The 19,959-nt window shown below is 51.3% G+C and overlaps 6 protein-coding genes across 6 annotated transcripts; 3 read left to right on the top strand and 3 right to left on the bottom strand.

The window, feature by feature from the left end:
• Positions 1-1,631: 1,631 nt before the first annotated feature.
• glcA (type 1 serine/threonine-protein phosphatase catalytic subunit GLC7) lies at positions 1,632-3,317 on the bottom strand. Its single transcript, XM_025653593.1, has 4 exons — positions 3,022-3,317; positions 2,536-2,937; positions 2,060-2,359; positions 1,632-1,996 (listed from the first exon to the last, which is right to left on the bottom strand). The coding sequence occupies exons 1-4, from the start codon at positions 3,196-3,198 to the stop codon at positions 1,901-1,903; spliced, it is 975 nt and encodes a 324-aa protein (XP_025504523.1). The 5' UTR covers positions 3,199-3,317; the 3' UTR covers positions 1,632-1,900.
• A 799-nt stretch (positions 3,318-4,116) lies between these two features.
• Positions 4,117-4,820, bottom strand: BO66DRAFT_78463 (uncharacterized protein). The gene has a single exon (XM_025653592.1). The coding sequence runs from the start codon at positions 4,745-4,747 to the stop codon at positions 4,340-4,342; it is 408 nt and encodes a 135-aa protein (XP_025504522.1). The 5' UTR covers positions 4,748-4,820; the 3' UTR covers positions 4,117-4,339.
• Positions 4,821-6,425: 1,605 nt separating this feature from the next.
• On the bottom strand, positions 6,426-9,226 carry BO66DRAFT_78348 (leucine-rich repeat domain-containing protein). The gene is made up of 2 exons (XM_025653590.1): positions 9,069-9,226; positions 6,426-8,966 (listed from the first exon to the last, which is right to left on the bottom strand). Exons 1-2 carry the CDS (start codon positions 9,108-9,110, stop codon positions 6,576-6,578), a joined length of 2,433 nt encoding a protein of 810 aa, XP_025504521.1. The 5' UTR covers positions 9,111-9,226; the 3' UTR covers positions 6,426-6,575.
• A 3,283-nt stretch (positions 9,227-12,509) lies between these two features.
• BO66DRAFT_78318 (uncharacterized protein) lies at positions 12,510-13,008 on the top strand. The gene has a single exon (XM_025653588.1). It carries the CDS (start codon positions 12,660-12,662, stop codon positions 12,954-12,956), a length of 297 nt encoding a protein of 98 aa, XP_025504520.1. The 5' UTR covers positions 12,510-12,659; the 3' UTR covers positions 12,957-13,008.
• Positions 13,009-13,384: 376 nt separating this feature from the next.
• Positions 13,385-14,281, top strand: BO66DRAFT_78324 (uncharacterized protein). The gene has a single exon (XM_025653589.1). It carries the CDS (start codon positions 13,532-13,534, stop codon positions 14,069-14,071), a length of 540 nt encoding a protein of 179 aa, XP_025504519.1. The 5' UTR covers positions 13,385-13,531; the 3' UTR covers positions 14,072-14,281.
• A 2,615-nt stretch (positions 14,282-16,896) lies between these two features.
• On the top strand, positions 16,897-19,498 carry BO66DRAFT_373224 (patatin-like phospholipase domain-containing protein). The gene is made up of 2 exons (XM_025645532.1): positions 16,897-18,407; positions 18,471-19,498. Exons 1-2 carry the CDS (start codon positions 16,959-16,961, stop codon positions 19,215-19,217), a joined length of 2,196 nt encoding a protein of 731 aa, XP_025504518.1. The 5' UTR covers positions 16,897-16,958; the 3' UTR covers positions 19,218-19,498.
• Positions 19,499-19,959: the final 461 nt, after the last annotated feature.

Here is a 19,959-nt window from a genome sequence, read left to right as displayed (position 1 = left end):
CTCTTCTTTGAAGATTGCCTCGAATGTCATCCATGCTAGTTATGAGTTAGCCTAAACCTCACCTCAAACTCAACGCAGAACCCCCCATCAGTCTCCCTCTGTCGCTCAGTTTGTCAGCCAGTTCCTAAACCGCTATTTTGGGAGCGAATCATCACAGCTAATTTGCCCTACGGGTCCACGTGCTGGTGTGCTGTGGCTTCTGCTGCTGCTGATTCCGCATCCCTATCCACCCATCTCAAGCAAATCCCATTGGCCCTAGTACTAAATTTGCGTGTGTTCTACTTGTGCCGCCACATCAGCTTCAACCCTTTCTCTCGCGCTGTTAAACACTTCATCCTCGCAATTCAAACTTCACCCAAGTACCTGATTAGGCCGACCAAGATAGGCGATAATGATGAGCCAACATGCCGCGCAGTGTAATAGTAGTAGTAGTACTCCGTTCCGTCTAGTTAGCGGTTGTGAACCCATTCATTATTACCATCGGCCGCATCCCACACATCAACATCCTGATTGAGATCAAAATCAACGAAGTAGAAAGAACAAAGCATGCCCCTTATCCGTATCTCAGATAGCAGGGATCGAGTACAGGCCAACTGAACCTCCACACATCGTTTCACACTCTACTCCCCCCCCGGCCCCCTTCAAAATCCTCTCGTCTACACCATGATCAAAAACCCCCAAGTCCAAGCCGCATTCCCCCTAAACAGCTACTTTCCAAGAGGGGGGGAGGGATGACACAGCGGTGCCACCCACCAACCATACCCTCAAAACCAAGAACACCTTACTGATCTACTCCCCGCATTGACTCTTACAGAGGCAGGGATTTTGTTCACGAACGCACGAACGAAACGATTGCCGTCCGGAACGATGAAGCAGTAGGTGGATTGGATTTCTCTTAACGTCTGTGAAATCTTCTTTGCGACCCTAAACATCCACTGGACGCCGCCGGATGCAGAACCTGGTCTATCGTCTTCTATTGATATGAAATCTTCTGGTTTCAGATGTCGAGTAACTGAGATGGAAATGACGTTGTCACCAGTGAGCCGTGGTACGGACGAAGAGAGATCGATCGGCTGTTTTTGCCGCGTGGGAAAAGGAATGTATTACCATAGTACCATACATTGAGGGTGTGATCTCAATTTGGGGGGGGGGGAGGGTGGCGATATGTAGGGTGAGGGTGTTATGTGGCCGTACTAACTTCGAAAGCGAGTTTTGTCGAGCAGCAAGCAGTGGTGGGCGATGATGCGCTGCGTTGCTTGTTGGAAAAAATATGGTCACGTGCCGGGTGGTTGTAAAGGCAAGGGCAGCACAGGACAGTATGGATGGTCTCGTCCGGAACGTCAAAAGACACGGGCGTGTCATTGCTTATTTGGTTGGCATTACACTCACAGGAAGATTTTCAGGAAAGAAGAAAAACGCAAATGGAGAACAACACCAGATGCAAGCCCGTCGCTTCGCCTTCCTCTGTCAAATGGATTCGAACAACATGAGATAAGATGGATAGAGAAGAAAGGAAAAAAAAGAGGTCAATGAAGACGAACAAGGAGAAAGGAGAAGGAAATGAGAAATAACACCAACCCCTACTTGGGAGCAGAAACTAACTTCCATGTAAGAAAAATGAAAACACATTCAGCGGTAAACATTCATTTGCAAGTCGCTGGATTCTGGAATTCCGGAAGTGGATGATTGTGTTGTGTGTTGTGTGACGTTCCGCGTGGTCGTGTGAGGTTCTCGGGCGGCTCAGGTGTGCTGCTGCTGCTGCCGATCGTCTAGTTTCATGGCCATCGATGTCGTTGGGGGTTTGGGTCTCTCGCTATAGTGTGACATGGTGGGAGTTTTGTTGTTGACGAAGTTTATCTTCGCCCGAACCTGCTGCACATGGAAAAGCTCGTATGATTCCTTACTTCTTCTTTTGCTTTCGCGGAGGAGTGATGGGCCTGCCTGAGCTCATGCCCCCGTAAACGTACTTTTGTTTCTTCTCTGCTGGTTTCAGGATCTATTGGGGGCAAAAATGTTAGCGCTAGCCGGAGAACACCCGAAGTTCCTTGTCAAAACCAACCTGGAAGGAGCATAGTAGACTTTCGTCGACGCTCATCATTGCACCAGCATTGTCGAATTCGCCGCAGTAGTTGGGCGCACTGAACAATGTGACGAGTTGCCTCTTGGAGAAAAACTCATATCCATCCTCAACGACTTGATGCGCACGACATATCAAGTCCATGTCGTGCTTCTGAAGGAATCGCGATACAACATCCGGGCCGAACGTGAACGAAACGCCACGGTCGTTCTCGCTCCAGCCGGTGATGTCTTTGTCGGGGTCAGACCACAGAAGGTCACACAGGAGACCGCAGTCGGGAATCTATCTCTGTCAGCAGGTGAAGCCTCGAAGCTTCAAGGGGCCCGAGAATATCCTTCGCTTCCAAGTAATCCCAAGATGCAGGTGGAAAGAGAGCAGGAAGGCGGACAAAGTAGTTCTTGGTCTTTGGATAACGAACGAACTCCCAGAACCGGCGACCGAAACAAAAATAGACTTACATCAGTAGGACGCATGACGCGCCGAATCTGCTCCATGGAGTTCAAATCGGGACTCAAACCTCCGTGCATGGTGAAAATCTTCTCATCAATGATGGCGGCAATGGGCAAGCAGTTGAAGCAATCAGTGAAAGTCTTCCATAGCTTGATGTTGTACCTCCGCTTGCATTCATCGTAGAAACCATAGATACGGTTGATAGAGGCACACTCGTGGTTGCCACGCAGGACGAAGAAGTTCTCGGGGTACTTGATCTTGTAGGCCAGGAGCAAGCAGATGGTCTCCAAGGATTGCTTGCCACGATCGACGTAGTCTCCGAGGAAAAGGTAATTAGCCTCAGGGGGGAAGCCACCGTATTCGAACAGACGCAGGAGGTCGTAGTATTGGCCGTGAATATCACCGCAGATCTGATGAGAACCGCCCGGTTAATAACACTCAATCTAAACCGGATGGCTCGGTATTGGAAGATTCGAAGAAAGAGGTGGCGTTACCTTGATTGGTGCTTCCAATTCCAGCAGGATAGGCTGGGAGATGAAAATCTCTCTCGCCTTAGTGCACAGATAACGGATCTCGGATTCCAAAAGCTGAACTTGCTTTCCTGGCCGGCTACCCCTCACCTCCAGCAATCTATCGATGATCGAATCCAAATCCACTTCCTGATCGGCCATGACTGGGCGATTTTGATGAGACACGACGGGGAGCGGGGGGTGGAAGGAGAAGAACAGAGGAAGGGAAGGTGGGAAAGGAAAAAGATTATTAAGAACAAGCGTCAAGCGAAGGAAAGGAAAGGAAAAGACGCGACGGAAGGCTTTGCGGTGCGCTCGCTAGTAGGACAACGGATGAGACGACGTCTACTAAGCTGAATATCAGATGAGGTTTGAAGTCAGAAAATTGTTCCCGGATATGAGATAGAGGTTGGTGGTGGTGGATAGATTTTTGGGGAAAAGAGGCGATCGAGACGCGCGGGGGAAAAGATCATTGCGCCCGGTGAATTTTTCCTCGACCCTTTTCGCCGATTTCCGTCCACCAATCTATTGTCTTCTTTGCCTCCAGGGGGGGGGGGGGAGGGGGGAAGAGGAAAGAATCAAGAGTCAAGGGGAGGGGGCGAGATAGAGAGCTTACCAGCCAGAATCTATTAAGACGAGAGCGATGAAGCAAAAAGAGGCCAAATGGCCTTGAGGGGGAGAGGGGGAAAGTCAGATGAAGGTCTGGCCGGGGGAGATGCCAGAAGACGTCAAGAGAAGAAAGCAATCCGTGGTCGAAAAAGGTGGAGGATGATGCGCAGTGGTGATAACGAGGAGATGCGGCTAGCAAAGGCTCGAGAGCGAAAGGGCTGCTCTGGACGGGGCCGTTGCAAAAAATAGCAGCAGGCGGCGGGAGAGATGGTTTTTTTGGGGGGGGGGGAGGAAGAAAGAGGAGAGAAAGAGAGAGAGAGAGAGAGAGAGAGAGAGAGAGAGAGAGACCCAGAGAGACCCAGAGCAAGTTTGGCGGCGGGTAAGAAAGGCAGGAAAACTGAGGATTCCACCCAAAAGATCTAGCGCTCTAAAAGACACCGGGTGCTAACGGCAATCGCGAAGAATCTATTCGAATAAAGGGAGGGTGAAAAGCTTTTGTTTTCTCTGATATTAACTGGATGGTGATGAGAGAGAGAGAGAGAAGGGTGGGAGGAGTGTGAGAGGAGAAAAAAAATAATTAAGAAGGAAAATGATGGAGGGGAGGGTAGAAGAGGGGAAGTCGAGTGCGCGCACGCAGTAACTCAAAAGAAGAGAAGCAAGAAGAAAACAATTGTTGGTCGGCAATCAAGGGGATCTATCTTTCTAGGAACTGTGCTCCAGCTAGACAAATGATGACCGATTTTTGGATGTTCTTCGCCCAAACGAAGTCGAATGGATACAGACGAAGAAGATATAGATGGAACCCAACGAACTGTATAGGAAAGGAGTAGCCAGGCAGCAAAAGGTGGATGGAGTACGGAGTACTAGAGCGATAACGAAGCAACAACTTTCCAGCAGCACAAGACGCGCGCGCGCGAGAGAGTGGGTGGGCAAGTGGGCAGTGGGCAGTGGGCAGTGGGCAGTGGGCAGTGGGTAGCGTAGCGGGCAGTGATTGAGTGGGCAGTGGAGAGTGAGGAAGTAAAGAAGAAGAGGTGGAGAGGAAAGCGGCGCGGGAGAGCCAGGAGAAAGAGAGGGAAAAGGATTCTTTCTCTGTTACTTCCATCGGTATGGCAAAATCCTCGTTTTCCGTGCAGATCGGCCTCGTTGATTGGTCTGCAGCCCAAGGCGGCGAGAAAGAGGAGGAGGAGGAGGAGGAGGAGGAGGAGGCGAGTTTGAATGTAACGGAGTATACAATCAATCTTGACAACAACAACAACAACAACAACAACAACAACAACAACAACAACAACAACAACAATAACAATAACAGAACCTAAACAACCACAACTACCTACCACCTACCACCTACCATCTGCAACAATAATCATTGATTGTTCTGCAGTTCCTCAACCGCATCATATTTCCGATCGCTGCACTTCCGAAATAACCACGGATTAATGTCACACTCCCCATTGCGCATACCTCTCTCTCCCTCTCAGTCATCATCAGCAACATCCTCTTGAGTTGATCCTTTCATTCCATCCCAACCCGACCAGGCCAGACCAATTCCCAACACGGGTGATTGGCACTCTCCCAAAACATGAATCCTCCTCCCCCGGACAACCTCACGCGACAGATTCTGCAAGGAGGTTGACGGCCTGAAGTGAGTATACTTCCCCCACACTTGGCATCAAAGGTAATGGAGGCAATGCGGTAGGAGGCGTCAACTAGTTACTGGGTAGGTAGTAACTTACTCTCCGTCATCGTCGAGCCGTCGGTCGGCGCACGAGCACCCTCCCCCGACCATCCGTCTGTCTGTCTGTCTGTCTGCCCAACAGCAGCACAGGAGGTTCCAGAAGAGCAGGTGTCATGCATCCCTTCCTCAGTAATTGTTTACAACAAGCTTCCGGGCGGATTTCCGCCCTTTCCAGAATCGTTCCATTCGTTCCATTCATTCTCGGATTGACCGCGGCTACGACAATTATTGGATGTCTATGGAGGCGATGACGCACAGATTCCGAGTTCGAAAGCAACCCAAATCGCATGGCATTTCAACTATTGGCACTATCGCTGGCATATTCTTTGACTCGTCACAATATTTTCGTGTCTCATGCATTAGGTCCGAATTCATCATGGGTCTTGTGAGAAATCCGAGAAAAAAAAAGACCGCTTCATCAGAAAGGGAGAAATGAGTACTGCGAGTTGAAGCACGAGAATAAAAGTATACAGCTTGAGCACCCAAGCAATCGCAAGCCAAACAGAAACCGGCCGTCAAGAGAGCATTGGACGGGTCAGAAACAAAACAATGCTAGTAACGCCGCACCTGGACTCCAGTACCAAATACAATACAAAGCGGTCTAAAGTAGGAAGCAATGTTCTTTCATCACGCCTCCAATCGAAATGGACCAGCCGAAAAAAAAAGGTCTCATGCACGTCATAGAATGTATAGTTGTGGGGAAGGTAGAGGAGCAGGAGCGAGGCGAAATGGGTAGTGATGTAAAGAACCAGGTAAGACGTGGCACGCCGTGGACCTATAAGCTGGAAATAATCTCAAAACGCCATGGATTATGCAGTTCAGCAAGCAGTTGCCAGTCGCACATATGGGAAAATTCGGCATTCAACATGTCGAGTATATTCAAGAACCCGAATTAAGTGTCATGGAAGAATCGCTTTTGTCGAAGCCAAGGTAACTTTTCCGTATCGCGGAGATGAATGTCGTGTCTCAGTCAAGTGAGGTTGGTATCGTCGGTCAGGTCATCGATGTTCTGCGCCCCGCCCTCGTCTTCCCCGTCTCGTTCTTTCTTTCATCTCCCTTGCTCTTGAGTTTTCTGCTTTTTTTGTGTCGATTCCAGTTCTGTCGTCTCCAACTGGGCCTTTGTGTTTATGACCTAGGTCATCCAAGTCGCTAGTCGTGAGGCACCTCAAACCTAAAGCGCAGACCACAACTCATTTCAACTCAGAGCATGTCCTCCACTTAGTATGACCGGTGGGCTCACCCTGGTCAGGGAATCGGCCGGCATTCTGGTCGCTTCGGTAAAATCAGTCCCTGTGCGGGGCACAGTAACATCAGTTGGACTGTGTTTCCAGCCCCGGTCACCGAGTTGCGCAAGCCACGTGTTGCCCAGTTCCTGCCGGAGAGCATCCAGTTCCCGTCGGTAAAAATCCTCATCCATACTCCAGCCTATGCTCTGTAGTGCTCGCTGAGGTGTAGGACGCTCTTCGGTTTGACCAATGGGTTGTGTTTGTTCATGGTCGACATTGCTGGAGCTCTCAGGGTTGGGAGGTCTGGCCTGGGGTCCACCATCAGATTTCCATTGACGGTCGAAAGACGGCGAGATAAACGGGTCTTCAAGTGATTGGACATGGTGGACAGGAAGAGTAGAAGGCACCACTGCACCTGGAGTATCATTACCATCAGTGGAGGGTGTCTCCTGCGGTCGATCGATGATCCTCCGCCGAGTTCCCTTTTTGCGACGCGTCGACCCCACCTCAACTTCACCCTGGAACACACGACCAGTGGGTCGCCCCTGTTCGTGAAGCAACGGGGCTGTCTGGTTGATGGTGTTGGATGATGGTTTGCTGACCACGGCTGAGAGATCAGCCGCAGCCGATCGTATGACAGGTGCAGCCTCGGGTTCCGCAGCTCGCTCCACCAGCTGTTTCCGTTCCGTGTATCCGGGCCCGGAACCATCAATGATGATGTCTTCCGAGTACCCGGGAGTACGGCGGAAAAGATTGAAGATGATCACGCGGTAATTAGGATGCGTCTTGACAAACGGATTACCCGATACCCAGATCTCCCGTATCTCAGGGAGATTTGTGAGCCTGGCGATCTCTGTCGGATCGGAGAGGTTGTTATCGCGAAGATCCAACCGCTCCAAGGAGAGCAATCTCTCAATGCCCGCGAGAGAGCGAAGACGATTGGCACGAAGGTTGAGAGCGGTGATGGCAGGAAGAGGATTGCGGGACAGCGAGTGGAGAGATTCTATCATGCAATGCGAAAGGTTCAAAGCGCGTAAAGCAACAAGGGTCGATAAACTATCGGGGACTTCAGTAAACAGGTTGGCCGAAATGTCGAGCGAATGAAGTGTGTTAGCTACAGGCGCAAGGCCGGCAGCAGAGATGCTAGTCAAGGAATTATCGGGAAGCCCAAGATGACGCAGGAACCTCCATTTAGAAGTGGGGAGTACCCCAGCCAGTAGATTGGAGGAGCTTCCGTTGCGGTGTCCCGAGGTGTCGCTGGAGTTTGAGCTGCCGGAGCCGGTGCGTCGAATGCGTGAGGCAGTCCCCCGATTATGGCGGTAGGACGAGTGTTTGGAGCTCGTTGGGCGCGAAGGAGAGATACTTCCAGTTCGATGGCGGCTTTTCGAACCTTCCGACGCCATCCGAACCATCGAGGCTGCTTGAGGACTTGTACTCGTTCCGAAAGCCGTATCGGCGACCGGTGATCCTGGCGCCGAAAGGGACCCCGGTCTGTGAGATTTGTTGTTGACAGGTCGAGGGTGCACAGATTGGCTCCAGCCCATCATCGGCCCATTGTTATGGTTTCTGGTTGATCGGCGGCGTCGTTTGTCGATGTCATCCAGTACGATCCCAGTGAGTAACTCGGCAGGATCATCGATGTTTGCCCGCTTGATCGTCAATGTCCGCAGTTGCTCTGACAGTCTGTCCCAGCCGAAAAAGGATCGGAAGTCTATATCGATAATCTCTAAAGCGCTCAAGTTTTTGAAGGAGTGGAGGGGCACTGCAGTGTCAAATGGGAACTCTTCATACCCGCGAATCAAACGGGCACGACGATCAGGGGCTAGCCGTAGGCAAGGAATCTTGGTAAAGGCAGAGTATAGGTACTTTGTATCCGCCTCTAGAGCCGCCTTGGCCTTTTCTGACCTGGAGACGGGGTCTTTGGATACCAGGCCAAATGAGGACCAAAGCGAGCTCATACCAGACATAACACTACGGACACTGGATACGGAGTGGATCGAATCTCGATCCCCCCGGGATCGCTGGGGCTTATTCAAGAATGAGACGTAAGACTGCGAGATGTCTGTATGGATGTTTTCCAGTCTAACATTCAAGGGTCCCACAGCAATGGAAAGTTCTTCGAAGCAGGAGAGGAGATAGAAGAGATGATGAGGGGTGAGGGTGAGTTTAGCAGGCTTGACGCTCTGCGAGGCGAACTTTAAAGCACCGAACGAAAGCGCAGCTGCCAGGGTGGATGAAGCCGAGCTCGCGGCCGAGCCGGCTTGAGTGTGTGTGGTTTGCACATTTTTGGCAGGTTGGCGTTTCAGCTGCAGAGCGTTCGCCAATGCCTTCTCATGCGTTCGTACGAAACTTGCGAGGTTCTAACGGCGGAAGCACATGTTAGAGCACAATGGCATTGAGGTGCACAGCACAACAAACCAAATCGGGGCGTGGCAACCATGTGGGAGAGGGGGAACACCAACCTTGATGAAAAGCTGGCCATCTTCACTGTTCAGCTTCTCCATAACGGGAAATACTTTTGCCCAACAAGACAGGAAATATCTGGCTAGGCGGACTCTGAAAAGGAACGCTCAAGTACTCGTAGTATGGACAGCAAGAGTCGACATCTTGCTAGCCAAGGCACTCGGGAAAAAAAAGCTGTGAAGCGCTGCAAGTCAGCAGCAACTCTTGAAAGTTGGCAAGACCTAATGAAAGAACACAGAACAAGGATATTGGAAAGTACCTTGATGGGATATATATGAGGTACAACGGTAAACAATCAACAAACGTGAACACAACAAGCCGCCCACCACAACAATGTAAGATGGAAGAAGATCGAGGAAAAGTTTGGAGAAGGAAAGGACACGCAATAATAAACGGGGTATCCTTGAAGTCAGTTGAGAGAAGCTTGTCACCGGGACAAAGCTGAGGAGGGGACAGGAACAAGATGAGGTAGAAGGTATCACCAAAAAAGGAGAAGATGGATGGATGATGGGATGGGGATAGCGATAGGAAAAAAGAGGACCGGGGGGAGCTAATATGCAAGCACCACGGACCTACTGATTTAGCCTAGTGGGTGGTATGTGACGGATGGGGGTGGGAGAGAGGGGGGGGGGGGGCGGCCAAAGTGGAGTATGGATGTGCACCGGAGCAATCAGCTGAGGAGGAGGGGTTTTTAGGGGGAAGAAAAGGTGGTAAGCCGTGAATGAAAAGGTAAATTATTTTATCGTGACAGATAGATACTAAGGTGTATCTTTTTCTCCCCTCCAGAAAAGGGATTTGGAGACGGGCAAGGGAGGACAAGAGGGTGGGGGAGGATGAGACAAGAAGGATAAGCGAGGATCAATCACGAGAAGATAACCAGAAACCAGGAGGGTGAGTATCTCTTGTCTGGTTTTTGATCCCAAAGAAAGATCAATCGTCTCAATGAAATAGGGGGAGGGGACAAGAGAGAAGAAAACCAAAAGGGAGGATGAGAGATGGAAGAGGGAGAGGCAGAGGCAACTTTAGATGGGCGGGCTAGAGAGAGAGATACCTACGTACGTACTAATATAAATTATTATCGTATAATATTCTTTGGCTGTTATCATCTTCTGCCTTCCCTTTGGTCAGGGAGCCGCTGCATCGGGCGTGGTCGAGGTACGTAGTACATGCATGTAGTACGTACTGTACGGTATGACTCCAGTGGATACCGGATCACTAGTAACACCTAACTTACTCGGTACTAACCCGTTATCACTAGGTTACTCTGTTTAGCTGCTTTGCTTGTCTTCTTTCAAGGATAAACTACTCCATTAGGAGAAAAAGAATCGGTTGTTTCTTTCTCTTTGAAACGCTACTCTCTCCCTCAACCGACTTTTGGACCACCCTTCTGGCACGCATCTTGAAAGACAACGATGACCCAGTGGCGACTTTGGTCTTGGGAGGGCAATTCATTATCTTGATGATTGTTACAGGTTACAGACTTCGAGTGGCTTTTCGCCCTTTCTCATTTTCCTCCTCTCTCTCTCTCTCTCTCTCTCTCTCTCTCTTTCTCTCTCTACCAGGAGAACAGAGTTCATATCATTCATACACAATGGTTCATGATAGCTATCCAGCCCATAGAAATCAAGGCTACTGGATTGTAGGTGGTGAACACATGTTTGGACTCGAATTTCCATACCTCGAATGGCTGGTAGCCTTCTCCGGAAACTCTATCTAGCGGGGGAGGGACGGCCGAATATTCAAAAGTTGATCCGAACGTGATGAAAGAGATATCACAGATTGGCGAGAGATTTCCACTGGTGCCTCTGGGCGCACCATCGGATGAGGAAAGTTTCTCCTTCAGTGACTTCATGGCTGAGGCATTGTTGGTTTCAGCATCGACAAACACAATTCCATACTCCAGGGACAGACTATGGCGTACGTCGTAGGAACCAGAAACTATCTTCTTTAACCATATCGCTATCCATTCTTTGCAACTGGGGCTGGCTTTCTGGGTTAAGGAAGAAAAAAAAAGTGGAGCATCTTCCCGACGGTGTCCATGAGAAGCGGGTTTCCCGATCGCCCGACCCTTGAACTTGACCTTGAACTTGGCTGGTGCAGTACTCCGTACATAGAAGACTCTTAATATGCAAGCGTAACGATCGTGATTCGCAGCGAATAACGATGAAGAAGGGCAATGGAAGCGCCGACGCACACACCATGTTGATCCTTTTACTCCGTCTCTTGTGAAGCGACTAATGTAAGTCAGTGTAGATGGTTCGATTCCTTTTTTTTTTCTCCTTCCACATATAGTACTTCGCTTCTTCCATTCAAAAATGAGAGCGGAGAGGAAGAAGGGGGGGTTGGCTCCAGTATGCTGCAGGTTCGGGGGTATGTAAAACCATACCAGTTCTAAGTTGAGTATAATTATGGAAATGAAAATGCAACTGGCGCACCAGCGGGACGAGCAACTGGACCGTCGGTGTCCAAACATCCCGTGATTGGTAGCGAGCCCCCAACTGTGCAGCTGATAGCGCCCTGGCGGACTTCCGAGCATAACGCTCGCGGGCGAATCAGCCTTTGCCCTCCAGCCACCGTGCATGACGCTTTACTCGACCCAGCGCTAGAGTATCAATCCCTGCTAGGTCACTTGCAAGAGGATCCATGATCACAGGCAGTCTGACACTAAGGAAGTAGTTACTCGTAAGAAGACCCGGCATATGGATGGAGATTGGCAGTCTGGGAGAGGGCCAAAATAACATCATGGCTTTCCCAATGCAGTTAATTGAACGGACGCTTGAGAAGTTGAGGCGCTCTAGTGACTGACAGTGGAACTAGGATCTTACCTCAGGTACGTAGGTAGGTATGTACCAGAAATGACCATACACACTACCTACGTTAGCGGCATCGAGGTTATGATTACTTGGGATTGGCTTCTCGATCATCTGTATGGGTGGGAAGATTGATTTGAACACCTCGCAACAATTGTGTGGAAATCTCTTGCCGGCCGCATATATGGGCTAATTACTGCATCTCGCCTCATGCATTCATGCATCGGTTCTTTAGCTGAAACTCGGAAGGAGGCTTCGCTTATTCCGAGGAGCATAAGGTAACTTAATGGTTGTACGAGATTCTCTCTTAAAGTTATGTTTATTTCCACCCTCCCTCCTCCATTTCCGCCCTCTGTATGGGTGGGTGGGTGGGTGTGTCAGCAGGAGAATCACGAAATCCCACTCTGTTATCTCGCACTGACGGGTTGACATTCTTCGGAGGCTCAAGTGGAACCCTAGGCTCATCATGAGGGTTTCTCATCTCGAAGCATCAAGTGACTGCAGCCCACCTCGGACGGACTTCGTAAAAATGATCGGGTCACCCGTCATGCCCCCTTTGGTTTCCGAATTTCACAATCTAATCTAATACATTCTCTGTCAATCATCAACAACCGTAACTTTCCATCCATTGCACGGAGGATCAACAGGTGCGCCGTGCACACAACGGCCTGTTCGACAATCCGATGATGTGCTTGCTTTGCTGTGTGGTTATCTCGATGACCAAACCTTAAAACAGCAGCCCATCGGCAACTCTTTTCATTGCACAATGACTCGGTTGTTATGGATCGCAAGTCGCATTTCCCGCTGTCACACCGCTTTCTTGTTGACGCTATCCCCAAACATCACACCACATTCTTCTTCTTTTTTTTTTCTTACTTCTGGCTCCAGTGTTTCCACTTTCTCGGTCTCAGTGTCAATAATAACATCATTTGGTCCATAATTCCTACGCCCGTCCCCCTCCCCCCACCATCCAATGGTTGTGTCATCGTCATTATTGGCATTGTCAGTTGCCCTCATTCCATGGCCCACGTTCTCGGCGATCCTCCATATGCTCGATCGCAACGAGGGGTGTTCTAGTGTCGAATCTTAGATATTCAATGACGTCCATGGAGGGGGAGGGAGCACTGCTTGGATGGTCCGTGACCGCTCCGTCTCTCTCTCCTAAGGCTTCTCTTCCTGCCTCACTCATCCCACGCGTACTCGGCCATGGAAGGGGATCGAGGCTGACTGTACGGTATCCATATCGCAAATGCCGGTCGCCCAGTCATCACGATGATAATGACGATGAAGTGGGCACGGCACCGCCGATCTGGAATCTCTTCCCCAATTTCACGTCCTCGGGAGACTAACAGGCGCATTGGAGGATTCTCTTTTGATGCCTTGCCTTCAAGCCTCTCCAAGGCGTTTGTTTAGAGCCGGTATCCTTCCGGAGGAGTGCGCTTCGTGATTTGCTCGCCCTTACCATTTGGTCCTATGGATAACTACAGTACACGGGCACGTCTACACCGTTACGAAGGCAGACACAGGGCAACAATCATTCGCCCATCGGTATCCCTGGGAGTCATCGGGATGTTTCGTTATTTGTTTTTGTCTTCGGTCCAACGTCATGACCAAGTTCGTGAGAGTAGCCTGGTGAAACCAGAATAGAAGCGATGTTTCTTAGTCGAATGGAATCGGTAAGAGAAGATCCGGCCCTGTTCCATGTGTTGTGTAGCATGCTAGGAGTACCGTGGGAGAAACACAAGTTGTACACAAACACACGCACGCACACACAATTGGCAGAAAGGGTGTTTTATTTTTTTGTTTTGATGTTATGCGAGGAGGTCCGGCCCAGCCCTCTATGCCTTGTTTACAACAATCCCTGCTTTAAGCCTGTCTCACTACATTTGCGGAGAGGAGAGGGTTTTCGACCTCTTGGCGATGGACAATGGACGATGGTTTGGCAATGGGAAATTCCCGCCCACTCACATACACTCTCTCCCTCTCCCGATAGAGGACTCGGGAATGTTGGAAACATGTCCGAAACAGACATACAAAATACTTGTATAGCGGATTGGAATGGGAGCCCCGGAGCCCGCCCCGATGTTGGTCCCATCGTGCCAATCACCGTTGAATCAGGACAGGGCGCACATGACCATTATGACATCTTCATGTCTGGGTTTGTCCACAGAAAAAACGCATCATTCCTTTGAACAATACCAAAAGGCGCTAAAAACCCTGGCGACCAGAGTCCTGGGATGACTGGTAGATGGAATATGGATACCTGCTAAGTACGTATCTACAGGTTCAGGGCTGTACTTAGTTCTTTGAAGGCAGAAAACCGAGAAGAAAAAAAGCCGGACCCGGTTGTGGGAGACCGAAAGGTGGAGAACATTTGGCCCTTTCCAGTTTGGAGGATCTGACGACTCGAATGGCGGGTTCTCCACTTGGTTGTAGTCAACCGCTCAAATCATCCCGCCATCAATGATCAGCATTCGCTCGACGAGGCGCAATTCTGGTGCCAATCAGAGTTGACCGTGCACCCCGTTTGCTAGTAGATTTTTTTTTCCTCTTTGCTCCTTCCCCCCATCAGCAACTGACAAACTGCACGGAGCGACAATGCCAAGGAGAAGTCAATGGTCATAGGTTGCAAAGCGAGAGACTTTAACGCAGCACATACGTATAGTACACACTCGCGGACCTTGCGAAGAGAAAGAGGAACTGGAAGAAGGGGAATCTCCGAGGCTTGATCTGCATGGACTAGGCAGAATGTGGACTGGACCTGGGCGCAACACTGAACCAAGTTGACTCACAGACTCACTCATAGAGAGGATTAAGGCTCACTCTTGACGCATCCCGCCGCTTTGGGAAAGCAGCATAGCAGCGCAGAGACGGACGGCATAATAATGGCATTGACTTCTATACTTCCCGTCGTCATCATGTCGCTGTGAAGGTTTTGACATACTGTACGGTACTCTTCCGTGCACTGGCTGACTCCGTCCGTTATCAGACCTCAAAGAGAGCTCGATAAGCGGCTATCGCGCTGGCGGGAGAAGTATACATCACAAGCGTCGCTGCGACTCTTCCCTGGTTTAAGGAGGGCGGAAAACTTGTTTGAGGGAAACCTCCTGCAAGCTACTCAAGTAGCTTCAGCTGCACAGGGACGAGGGAAACGGAGCGAAGAGAAGCAACCAGAAGGTTGAAAAAGCAAGTTGCTTGAAACAACCGGTGATGGTATGATGCGACTGCAGGCAGATTGGTATCATTCGTTCTTGCCAGCACGCGAAGGTAGCACCCGATAGCCCCCCCCCCCCCAAAGCAATGATCAATAATAGCCTTTTCATACCGTGGCTGAACCTGTACAGCCCAGGAAGGGAGTTTTAGCCTGCAGTGCAGCACCCATTGATCAGGGATCTCATTCGTTGTTCGGTCATCATCCTGCCACTGATATCGCGCACCAATGACCGGTGCCAGAGGGACAGGTGCGAACTATCGCCATATCACTAGTTTGCATTTGCTGACCTTCCTGACCGGTAGACACCTCCGAGGAGCCATCGATCGCATTCCGAATCATTTGCTATTTTGGGGCAGGAATTTCCCGTAATCTGTTACCCCGCATTTCTTGACCGTGCCGGGATATTGTGATCGATATCATACAGACATACAGTAACGCCATGCGGTTCAGCTCAGACCCTGCTGCACCTTTCCCTGTCGCACTGATATTGAAATGCCGACCGATGGCAACATTGAGATCTGGGCGGCTATTGGAAGGGATTGACGGGACCATATCCGGGGGGGGGGGGAGAGGGGTGGCAGTACCGCTAGGCTGAGCTGAGTGTACAGCCAGTCAACCTGTGAATAAAGCACGGGTCGATCGCTGTGCAGCTGAGACCCACGAACCCTTTCTCTCTTCTCAGCTCAGCCGAAGTCAACTCAGCTCAGCCGATGCGTGTGCCACACCTCTTCATAGAGTACTGTACCGTACCTGCTACATGGAGGAGGATGGGATCGACTTACATCTGATCAGGGGCAACCATCTCAAGGTATTGACCTGTAAGAAGCCGTTGGGACATGTATAGGGTGCAATCACCCGAGTCATGCCTACAACCTTCCGCGTGTTTCTCAGACATGTGCGTGCGCAATACGGGGGAGAGGGAGGGGGGAAGGGGGCCGTACGGGAAACACATTCCTTTCACTGCTCCCCGGATTTCACAATTCCCATGGTTATGTAAGTCTTGGGTGAGCACCCCCGGTCGGATGATCATGGGCCATCCAGGCAGTGATTTACAAGCTTCCCTCGTCTGCACCGTCGATCTATCGGTGACACAGACCCATCGGATTACAAATGACGAGGAAGGGATGTGCAAGTTGAGTTTTTTTGATAACCTTCAAGCCTTCATGGAGGGACAAGCGATGCGACAGCATCAAGGAAGAGAGGGCATAGATGCACAACTCGGTGGAGGGAAATGGATTAGTGACGCTGCAAAAGCAAAGTGATAGACCAGATGTTTGTTTGTCACCCTAGCTGCAGCCCCTATTAGTTTCAGCTTCGCCAAGGATTCAACTTGCGAGGGCACTCAAGTGCATATTGCAGCATCATGGTCAGATAGTACAGGAGGAGGAGGAGGAGGAGGAGGAGTTAGGGATTCGTGTTCTGTACGGAGGAAGCTGTGGCACCTTGGACCTTTATTTCAGTACCATTAGCTACATCTTAGAGCATGTGCATAGTTGATAACCGACCATAAAGCCTTATCGCTGTTGTTGACCTTCCATTCCACTTTATGCAACGGGCTAGACTCGGGACCCATGGTTCGGTGCCGATTCGGGCGGGGGAGAGTGAGTAGTAGTACGGAGTACAGTAGGTACGTAGTGCGTAGTGTACTCAAGCCACATTCCTCCTAGGCTAGGAGGCCTGTGGCGCATTAATTCCGGAAAAGGGGCGGTGCTGGCATGGATCGGAGGTCACTGACGTCGGCTCCCTAGTAGTGCGTCACTCCCGAGTCCCTGATTACCCACCCCCTCTCGCCCGGGAAATCAACCAATGCCACCTCCTCCGCTCAACCCTCCATCATTTCTCCTCAACATGCATTATCGTCAACCATGAATGGAGCAGAAAAGTCTGCAGCGACCGAGATCTATGATCCCAGCGCCATCCCCGATTACGACCACGACTTCATCAATTCCGATGACCTGCGACAGTTCGAGAACGCCCTGACCGACCAGGGGGCCTCACCATTGGTGGCCCTCAACGACTGGCGTCCGATCTACCAACGAGTCAAGAAGGGCCGCAGCAGCCGTCGCAAAGGGCCGCCGCGACGCACCAAGGATGAAACGAGGGAAGGAGTGCTCTACACATTTCTAAAGTGGCCATTCCTGCTGATTGTCTTTGGCTGGATCACCGCCCTGGCCATCGCGTACGCCTTCACGCGCATCTACATCGTTCTGTACGAGCACTGGATCTCGTGGCGGGGCACGCGGCAACGGCTCCGGAGGCAGCTCCATGCGCAGACCAACTACCGCGACTGGCTGAAGGCAGCCCAAGCGCTCGACAACTACCTCGGCAATCAGCGGTGGAAGGAGATCGACGAATATGCATACTACGACCATCTCACCATCAGTAACCTAGTGAAGCAGTTGCGCAAGGCGAGGAGAGAGGCGGAGCGCGAGATGCACGACAAGGCGGGTGGCGGAGCCGGGGAAACGCCGGCGGCGGAGGAGCTGTGCACGCTGCTGGAAGCGTGCGTCAAAAACAACTTCGCCGGGGTGGAGAATCCCCGCCTCTACAGCGAGGCGTACTCGGGGACGAAGAACCTGGTACAGACGTACATGGACGAGCTGCAAGCGTGTATACAGGTGGTGTCGGAGTCCAAGATGATCAGCACCGAAGAGAAGATCCGCCATTTCAAGCATCTGGACACCAATTTTGGACGGACCGCGCTGTGTCTGTCTGGCGGCGCTACCTTCGCCTATTACCACTTTGGGATTGTGCGAGCGCTTCTGGATAACGAGATCCTGCCGGAGATCATCACGGGAACATCGGGAGGGGCGCTGGTGGCTGCTTTGGTTGCTACCCGGACCGACGAGGAACTGAAACAGCTGCTGGTACCTGCGCTGGCGCACCGGATCAAGGCCTGTCACGAGAGTTTCCCGCGATGGTTCATGCGCTGGTGGAGGACAGGAGCTCGGTTTGACACTCTGGAGTGGGCCCGTCAGTGTAGCTGGTTCTGTAGGGGCTCGATGACTTTCCGGGAGGCCTATGAACGGACGGGCCGTATACTGAACGTTTCGTGCGTTCCATCAGACCCTCACTCGCCAACTATCTTGGCCAATTATCTCACCTCGCCGGACTGTGTTATCTGGAGCGCTGTTCTGGCGTCCGCGGCCGTCCCCGGCATCCTGAACCCGGTGGTACTAATGACCAAGAAACGCGACGGCACACTTGCGCCTTATTCATTTGGACACAAATGGAAAGATGGCAGCTTGCGGACTGACATCCCCATCAAAGCATTGAATCTGCATTTCAACGTCAACTTTACCATTGTGTCGCAGGTGAGACTAAGCTTTCCCCACGACCCAAAGACAGAGGCACTAACGCACTGGACTTTTGCGCAGGTCAATCCCCACATCAACCTCTTCTTCTTCAGCTCTCGAGGGTCAGTCGGCCGACCGGTCACCCACCGCAAAGGCCGAGGCTGGCGTGGGGGATTCCTAGGTTCCGCGATTGAACAATACATCAAGCTGGACATGAACAAATGGCTGCGCGTCCTGCGGCATCTCGAGCTCCTCCCGCGACCACTGGGCCAGGACTGGAGCGAGATCTGGCTCCAGAAGTTCAGCGGCACCGTCACCATCTGGCCCAAGACCATCCCCTCGGATTTCTGGCACATCCTCTCCGACCCGGACCCCGAGCGTCTAGCGCGCATGCTGCGGGTCGGCCAGCAGAGCGCCTTCCCCAAGATTCAATTCATCAAGAACCGACTGAAGATCGAGATCGCCGTCGTCAAGGGGCTACAGCAGTTCACGCAGGCCGGTGGTCGAGGCGTCTCGCCGGCGCCGTCGCGCTGGCGGCAGAACGGTGGCAGCAGCAGCCCAATGGATCCCTTATCTCGGCGGTTGGACCACACCCTCCCCGAACGACAGACAGAGGAGACGCAATACCTAGTGGATACGTCGCACTCGGACCTCTCATCCGCGGAGGAATCCTCCTCGCACGCTCCGTCCCGGCTGCGGCTGCGGGTCCCGGAGCCCCGACGGGGTAGTTCGGGGAGCAACATCTTCGAAGAGATGCGACGCCAATCGGCCGTGTTCTTCGACGATGTGGATATGTATGGTGAGGAGGATGCACTCCGAGGAAGATAGATTTTGCTGCACGCGTTGCTTGTGCTTCCTTTCCCCCCCAACTTACAGATGTTGATTTTTGGTGCCCCTCGTCTTATTTAGCCTTGCTTATCATGTGGTGGAGATTTTGGTTATCAAGCCCATTTCCCTTTTGCTCTGTCCCTCTCCCTGTCCCTGTCCCTATCCCTGGCCCCACTGGTCCTTAGATCCATGTTCACCATACAATTATATGGCGCATTTCATTTAGCTCAAAGACCCTAGAAATCCTGTATAATACTTTTCACCCCCGAAATACATCGTCCTTGTAAAAACATACCCCAAACCAAAAATTACCTCGATACTCAAAACGGACCCAAGTACCCAGTACCTACCTACCGCCACGTACCGATGCCCTGTCTGCCCCTTGCAAGGGCGATCGTCTCCTCCAAATCCAGCTTAAGCTGTCCTGTCATACAAATCAAATAATCAATTTCCATCCAATTGCTAAAATACACACCCATATTTCTCAGCGCATAATGTATAATGCCGCATGCATACAGTCAATCAATCAATCCTCTTTCAAGTTTCCTGGGTAGTATGAGTTGTGCATGAGGTATGAGGCACTCGTAGATCAGATCGATCCCCACCCCCCGCCTAACTACACATATGAGTACCGGTACGTCAATGATATGCCCGCATCGAATCCGTAGCCAAAGTATACGTATACACGTCCGACAACTTATGGGGTGTAACCCAATCGCAGACAACCATACCCACCCGCAGA

This window comes from Aspergillus aculeatinus (assembly GCF_003184765.1).
Source record: "Aspergillus aculeatinus CBS 121060 unplaced genomic scaffold BO66scaffold_21, whole genome shotgun sequence".
NCBI lineage: Eukaryota > Fungi > Ascomycota > Eurotiomycetes > Eurotiales > Aspergillaceae > Aspergillus > Aspergillus aculeatinus.
Note: the sequence above shows the minus strand (reverse complement) of the source record. Positions and strands in the feature narration are given on the sequence as shown.